Genomic DNA, 8,134 nt, shown 5'->3' with positions numbered 1-8,134 from the left:
AGAAAATCGATTGGTAACAGCATGGCCATTTTCATTTTGGAAGAAAAACGGCCCAATGACCGTTTTTGCACTAACGCCGCTGTTAAAATAAATCACGAGGTGTTCTTTAATATAATACTTCATGTATTTGCAAAGGTTAGAAACGAAGTAAGTAATAATCCAGATACAATGACAAAAGTAGCTTCATATGATGGAAGTGCTAAACATAAACAAATTGCTGAATGCAACAACCAATCAGAAAACGACAAGTGGTTTAATACTTGACGAAGAATGTGGCAAATTAGGGATATGGGATTACAGTGTTGTAATTAAACAATGTTACGTTTCAACACTCTCACTCATTGTTTTAATTCCAACATTCCTAATAGTTGTATATTATTTTTAAACTGATGAGCCACTAAAGGTTTTGTAAAAATATCTGCTCGTTGCAATTTCGCGCTAATGTATTTAAATGTAATTGTTTTGTTATTTTTAAGTTCGTGTATGAATTGTAGTCGTATGTCTATATGTTTTGTACTATGATGTAATTCCGGATTTTCTATTAGACGAAGAGCACCTTGATTATCCACATGGATGTCTGACTCTCACTGAATCATACCTCACTACTGGAGAGTAGAGCTGGCAAACTATCGATAGTCGCACCATTCGATATTTTCGATAGTTTGTTGGAAAACTATCGATAGTATCGAATAATGTGGGAATGCCAATATTAATTTTTCAACAATGCGCGCAACTTTTTTTTCATTGTTCTATGTTATTAATTTGTGTGTTATAATTATTTTTGTATTATGGTTTTTGTTAAACTTTTGCGATTTTTATTAAAAATAAAAATAACTACTAACAAAACTCATCACAAATGTAACAACCATTCAAGTCAATATCAACACCGATATGTACTTACATGTATTTTTAATAACGGACTCAATTATATTAAATGATCTAATGATTAATATTTTTTTATTAAGAAACTCTTAAACAAAACAAATTGACATAAAAACAAAAAATATTTGGAATTCATTATTACAGTTATTATATTTTATTAAAATATGTACATATAGTAAATATTAATTATAAACTATATTTATAGTCAAAAATAACAGACAATAACGCTTAAACAAAACAACAACATAAAAACAAAAATATTTGGAATTCATTTTTATAAGGCACTTTGAGATCAACTTTTACAAAAAAATGTATTTGCATGTAGTAAAAATTAATTAAAAATTATATTTATATTAAAAATTAAAAAAAAAACAGATAATAACGCTTCAACAAAACAACTAAACATAAAAACAAAAAATATTTGAAATTCGTTATTGCAGATACATTCAGATCTTATTTTATAAAAATATTTAATCAAATTAATTTAAATTTAAAATTATAATGAAAATTACCTTGAAAAAGGTATTATTTGTTTAAAAACCTTACTTCTTATAATTCTTTACTGACCCAACAATTTTTGTTAACAAAGAGCAGCATATCAACATTTTTTGGCTTTAGGCTCGATCTTCTTTCCGAAATTATGGCTCCGGTTTTGCTAAACATTCGCTCAGCCTCTGTCGAAGTTGCTGGTACGCATAAATAGCGTAAGGCACATGACTTTGTGAGTGACATTTGGCCAGAACAATTCTGAAAATAAACATAACACTACGTAAATTTGTTAATAAATAGTTTTGTATTATATTATTTACCTTCCAGTACTGTAATGGATCTATTTCTAATGCTGCATTTTCATTTTCAAAATATTGCCTAAGAGAAATGATGGCGTCTACTTGAGGTGATCTTACTTTAGAGGCAATTTTATTTCCTACGAATTTTAAAAGCGGTGGCTGCGAACTTTGATGCATATTTTTAGAACATGATGGTTCTAAATTATCTTGTTCCATGGTGTTGTTTTTGTTCATACCACTCAACACGTTTTGTAAAAATTGTGTTCCTCCATCTGCATTGCTTGGGAAAAGAAAACCTTCCTTCTTGAACCGAGGGTCTAATAATGTTCCGAGTCTTGTAACTGTACGCTCCTCGTAAGGAAATAGTCTTTTCTTTATTCTTTCAAGCAGAAATATACAAGCTTGATGGCCTTCTGAAGTTTTCATAGTACTTTTTAACTCATCAAGAGATTTAAAAAGACCACATGTTAGAGGAACTACTAGGGAAATAGTAACAGCTGCACTTGACGATGTTTGGACTGTAGCGGAATCAAATGGCATAAGCAATTGTTTAAGGTCCTGCAAAAATTCTATATCGTCTGCCGTTAAAGGTAGCGGTGCCTTTGGTGTCATTAGCAGTACATTTGAAATAGAATTATTTGTTAAAAGAATGCTCTCCACCATTCTGAGAGCACTGTTCCAGCGGGTCGGTACCTCCTGTTTTAGGCTGTGGGGCATATCTCTTCCTTGGTCCGCTTTAAACTTTTCGTAGGAAATTGTGCTGCTCTTAAAATAGCTCACAATTTTCTTACATTTCCCTAAAGTAGTTTTAACATAATCTTGCGCTAAGCAATCTTGCACCACAAGGTTAATAGTGTGTGCAAAGCATGGCAGATTTCGTTTTTGAAGCAATTCGCATGCTTTCAACATACTGCTAGCATTATCGCTGACAACTGCCACCACTTTCTCCATTAGACCCCACTCTTCTAACACGGCGCGCATAGATATTGATATATTTTCTGCGTTGTGATTAGTGGAACATAACAGTTTTTTTGTAGACAAAACAGCTGTACGGAGAACAAAATCTTTTGTAACAAAGTGGCACGTTACGGTGAGGTAGCTCTCATTTGCGCGCGATGTCCATAGGTCTGTTGTAATAGCGCAGTGTTGTAACCCGTTAAGAATAGTTTGCAACTTACTCTTTGTTTCGTTGTACATATTTACCATCAGAACGTTTTTTAGGGTGTTTCTTGAAGGCAAAACGTAGCGCGGATCTAAGCATCGGACAAAATCACGGAATCCTGTATCCTCTACTACACTGAATGGCTGTACATCAGTGGCGATCAAACTCATTAAAGCCTTATCAAGTTCTTTTTTACGTGCCGATTCAGTATCGTAGGTGACTGAATTGTTGAAAAAGTTATCAATTGTTTTCGTTGGTTTCGGAAGCTGATTATAAGAAGGATGGCTACGTTTTAAATGATCCAACAGATTTGAAGTGTTACCGCTAGTTTTGTATATTTTCCCACACAGCTGACACTTAGCATTTCTTTTATCTGTTGTTTTTTGAAAATAGTTCCATACTTCTGAGAAACCGTGGCGTGCTCTTTTTGACTTATTAGTTTCCCCACCAATCGTGCTATTTTCGCGTTCTTCTTCATTTTCATTACCAGTTTCTTCTATGGAAATGGAGGTAGAAATATCTGTAAACATTTTTAATCAACAATTGAACAAAATATAAATAAACACATTTTACTTACCGTTTGGTCTTTTCAGATATCTGTTCATTTTAAACAGTGTTCTGTTTTTTGCATCTATTTGTAACAAATCAAAGTTGATAAATTAACAACGCCGTTTATATAGAAGATATCTAAGTCGTTTAATTAACAAAGTTGCGCCTCTAACTGAATAAATGCCGGAATCCGTTTTTTCAACGATAGTATCGCTATCGAAAAAAAACCATCGATAGTCTAGTGAAAACCAAACCATCGATACTATCGATAATACTATCGATAGTTTGCCACCTCTACTGGAGAGTACGTCTCTTTATTTGGGAACTCTTAATTTTAAATACCCACTTACAGCCAACAATATTTTTCAACGCCGGCTTCTCCACCAATGCCCATGTCTGGTTTTCCTCAAGGGAGTTAATCTCTTCTTTGATGGCTGATATCCATTGTTGTGAATATTGAGAATTCAGAGCTTCGTCATATGTGGTGGGCTCGGATATAGTTGCTACACAACTCGTGTGGTCTATACCAAATCGCTGAGGTGGAACTATTTCTTTTCGCAAACCATACCTTTTGTGTTCTCTACCTTCATCTACTAATTCAAGCTGTGTTGTGTTATCCGGTGTTGTAACATCTGTATCAATTGTAGATGGTTCCTTCTTCATCGAACTCTTTGGAGTGCTTGACAATTGGCGTTTGAATGACGAAATGTCCAATTCGTTGCTTCGCTCTTCTACATGGTCGTGACTTTTTTCATCTTCACACTCTGAGATCGATCTAATTTTAATCGCCCTTTCATTGAAAACGACATAACAGCTAACAACCACTTTTTTTGATTCGGGATCATACAAACGAAAATTTTTAGCTGTTGGTTCATAACCAACTAGAAACATCTTCTTGGATTTAGCATCCCATTTCTTTCTTCCAAGCTGTTTGGGTTCGTACACCATACACTCACTGCCGAAAATTTTAATATGACCCAAATTTGGTTTATTTTCAAACCAACACTCAAATGGTGTTTTTGTATTTTTTCTTAATGCTGATCTATTTAGAACATAAACAGCTGTTCTCACTGCCTCTGGCCATAGAAATTTACTTAAATTACTCGCCAGCAGCATTGTGCGGGCGGACTCTTGAACCGTCCTATTATCTCTTTCAATGAATCCATTTTGTTGTGGAGTATAAGGGGTAATCTTTTCCAAAATAATGCCATTATTGGACAGGAGCTCCGCAACTTCTTTATTCATAAACTCCGTGCCATTATCACACCGCATGTATTTCACTCGTTCGCCAGTCATGTTGCGTACCATAGAAATGAAAGATTTCAATTTGTTATGCTCTTCAGATTTGCTTTTCAAAAAGTAAACATACCTGAAACATGTGCTTTCGTCTTTAAGCAACATGAAATAACGAACGCCTCCAATTCCAATCTCATGCATTGGACCACAGAGATCCATATGAAAATATTCACATTTAGCTGCGTCCCGTTTTACCGATGATCCATGTGTTGAACGATGCATTTTTCCACGCTGACAGTCTTCACAAAAGAAATCGGATTTATCTTTTACATCTAATCCGTTAGCAAGATTTTTGTCGCACATTGTTTTGATAGTGACAGTATTAATATGCCCAAGCCGACAATGCCATTGTTGAAGGGAATCCAATTTTGCAGAATTTGCCATAAAATTACTTCTCACTTGAAACAACATTCGGTATTGATTCTTGGAGTCACGTACACCACTTGCTAATATATTGTTGTCGTTGTCTCTCAATGTACAATTTGTGGATTCTGTTACCATAGAGAGCCCTTTTGATGTTGTTGATCCAGTTGAGAATAAGTTTTGTTTTAATTGTGGAACGTATTGTACGTTGCTGAGGATGCGAGGTATCCATTTGTCATTTACAAGAGAGTTAATACGGACAGTACCAAAACCTTTAATTAGCAATCTTTCATTATTCGCAATGTAAACGAACCGGTTTGACGTTAACGGTTCAAAATCTGAGAACCACTCTCTTCTTGGTGTCATATGTTCTGTAGCACCTGAGTCTGCAATCCACACATCACTGTATGGATCATCGAAGCAACAAAAGCAACTTCATCATCGTGCTTATCTCTTTGTTTTGAAGTCTCTCTCTTTTTCTTATTTTGTTTTCTCTTTATTCGGCATTCTCTTTCCCAGTGTCCCATTTTTTGACAAAAATTACATTTCGACGTTCTCTTCCTCCCTTCAAATGATTTATGGAATTTGTTTGTTTTTGCATTATATGCTGCCTCTGTTACTTCTGCGTCACCGTTCTTTTGTAATTGGTCTTCTTCTAATTGCAATTTTGCCATCATGTTTTCTATTGTTCTTCCTTCTTTTATGTTGTACCAAACTGTTTTAAAGTTTTGATAATTCGGTGGTAAACTACTTATTATGCGTACCATTTTTATATTGTCAGACAGCTTTTCTCCCTGTGCCTCTATTTCAGCTGCTAACGAAGACACTTTTGATACATATGCTGCAACTGATTCTTCTTCTTGCATTTTTAGAGAGAAATATTCTTCGTAAAGACACATCACCTTCACTTCACTTTGTTTGTCGTGTATATTCTGTAATTTTTCGTAGACTTCGTTGGAAGTTGTACATGACATTACGTGGTTTGCCTTAATTCCAAAGACCCATAGACATAAAACAGACATTTGTGCCGAAGCTCTATATCAAATAATATGATGTAATAAAATTTTTCGTTGACTTTATTTAAAACCTGTATGGTCTCGCCTTCTGCGAACAGATTATATATACATGATGAGATGAAAAATCTGCAACCAACTTCAGACTGCCGTCATTTCTAAGCCACTCGTCCATCAGCTGTTAAAATTATTCCAGTGACAGGTCATTATATTGTTTAGAAGCATACAAAAGCATTTTGGTGAGAATTTTCCAGAAAAAAAGATGGAATTCAAGCGTGATAGTGTGATTTCTTTATATTTGACTGGAAAACTACTATCGTTTCGCTATCGTTAGAGCACTCCATGATTTAAATGTGAATAAATCTTTTGTGTGTCATACCATAGCTCGTTACCTTTACGTACTGGTAGCGTAGCCCGACGTCAAGGAAGTGGACGGAAGAAAACAGCAATATCAGCAGAATTGGTTCGAAAAGTAAAGAAGCGACTTGATCGAAACTCGCGTCGCAGTGGCCGAAAATTGGCTCATGAGCTGAACATATCACAATTTGCAAAAAGTGCAAGAACTTACACCGCAACAGAAAGGAAAAAGGCACAAAAGAGCTAAAGAGTTCCTTACTTGGCGCTTCGCCGTGCGAGGGTTTCATTGGCCGACCAATTCGAACAAATCAAAACTTATTCTAAAATTTGATGCTATTTCCGACATTTTTGCTTTCTTTCAATAAACTTAAAAAAAGAAAAATAAATCGTTTTTGCCAACATTTCGGCCGGAATAGCGGCTATTTCTTGTTGTCCTTGAGATCTTCTACGGTCCTTGGCTTGTTAACGTAAACCTTTGACTTCAAATATCCCCACAAGAAGAAGTCAGGCGGCGTCAAATCGGGCGAACGCGGTGGCCAGTCCAAATCACCACATCACCACCATCGATTCTTCAGAAAATCGATTGGTAACAGCATGGCCATTTTCATTTTGGAAGAAAAACGGCCCAATGACCGTTTTTGCACTAACGCCGCTGTTAAAATAAATCACGAGGTGTTCTTTAATATAATACTTCATGTATTTGCAAAGGTTAGAATCGAAGTAAGTAATAATCCAGATACAATGACAAAAGTAGCTTCATATGATGGAAGTGCTAAACATAAACAAATTGCTGAATGCAACAACCAATCAGAAAACGACAAGTGGTTTAATACTTGACGAAGAATGTGGCAAATTAGGGATATGGGATTACAGTGTTGTAATTAAACAATGTTACGTTTCAACACTCTCACTCATTGTTTTAATTCCAACATTCCTAATAGTAGTATATTATTTTTAAACTGATGAGCTACTAAAGGTTTTGTAAAAATGTCTGCTCGTTGCAATTTCGCGCTAATGTATTTAAATGTAATTGTTTTGTTATTTTTAAGTTCGTGTATGAATTGTAGTCGTATGTCTATATGTTTTGTACTATGATGTAATTCCGGATTTTCTATTAGACGAAGAGCACCTTGATTATCCACATGGTTGACTGACTCTCACTGAATCATACCTCACTACTGGAGAGTACGTCTCTTTAAAATCGATATCAGGTTTCTGTGAATAGCCTTTGGCTACCAATCGAGCTTTGAATATGGGATCTTTATTTGGGAACTCTTAATTTTAAATACCCACTTACAACCAACAATATTTTTCAACGCCGGCTTTTCCACCAATGCCCATGTCTGGTTCTCCTCAAGGGAGTTAATCTCTTCTTTGATGGCTGATATCCATTGTTGTGAATATTGAGAATTCAGAGCTTCGTCATATGTGCTGGGCTCGGATATAGTTGCTACACAACTCGTGTGGTCTATACCAAATCGTTGAGGTGGAACTATTTCTTTTCGCAAACCATACCTTTTGTGTTCTCTACCTTCATCTACTAATTCAAGCTGTGTTGTGTTATCCGGTGTTGTAACATCTGTATCAATTGTAGATGGTTCCTTCTTCATCGAACTCTTTGGAGTGCTTGACAATTGGCGTTTGAATGACGAAATGTCCAATTCGTTGCTTCGCTCTTCTACATGGTCGTGACTTTTTTCATCTTCACACTCTGAGATCGATCT

General features: G+C 35.5%; 1 protein-coding gene across 1 annotated transcript; it reads right to left on the bottom strand.

Moving 5' to 3' along the window:
• Window positions 1-1,086: 1,086 nt before the first annotated feature.
• LOC101899120 (E3 SUMO-protein ligase ZBED1-like) lies at window positions 1,087-3,635 on the bottom strand. The gene is made up of 3 exons (XM_011293039.3): window positions 3,410-3,635; window positions 1,692-3,352; window positions 1,087-1,629 (listed from the first exon to the last, which is right to left on the bottom strand). The coding sequence occupies exons 1-3, from the start codon at window positions 3,435-3,437 to the stop codon at window positions 1,432-1,434; spliced, it is 1,887 nt and encodes a 628-aa protein (XP_011291341.2). The 5' UTR covers window positions 3,438-3,635; the 3' UTR covers window positions 1,087-1,431.
• Window positions 3,636-8,134: the final 4,499 nt, after the last annotated feature.

Source organism: Musca domestica, unplaced genomic scaffold (assembly GCF_030504385.1).
Source record: "Musca domestica strain aabys unplaced genomic scaffold, Musca_domestica.polishedcontigs.V.1.1 4, whole genome shotgun sequence".
NCBI classification, from domain to species: Eukaryota; Metazoa; Arthropoda; class Insecta; order Diptera; family Muscidae; genus Musca; species Musca domestica.
This window is presented reverse-complemented; position numbering and strand designations above follow the sequence as displayed.

Excerpts from the sequence above, each read along its gene's own strand:
- LOC101899120 (XM_011293039.3), bottom strand. The coding sequence starts at position 3,437 with ATGAACAGATATCTGAAAAGACCAAACG. Across the intron at positions 3,353-3,409 it reads ATATCTGAAAAGACCAAACG|ATATTTCTACCTCCATTTCC; the intron begins GTAAGTAAAATG and ends AAATGTTTACAG. Across the intron at positions 1,630-1,691 it reads ATCCATTACAGTACTGGAAG|AATTGTTCTGGCCAAATGTC; the intron begins GTAAATAATATA and ends GTTTATTTTCAG.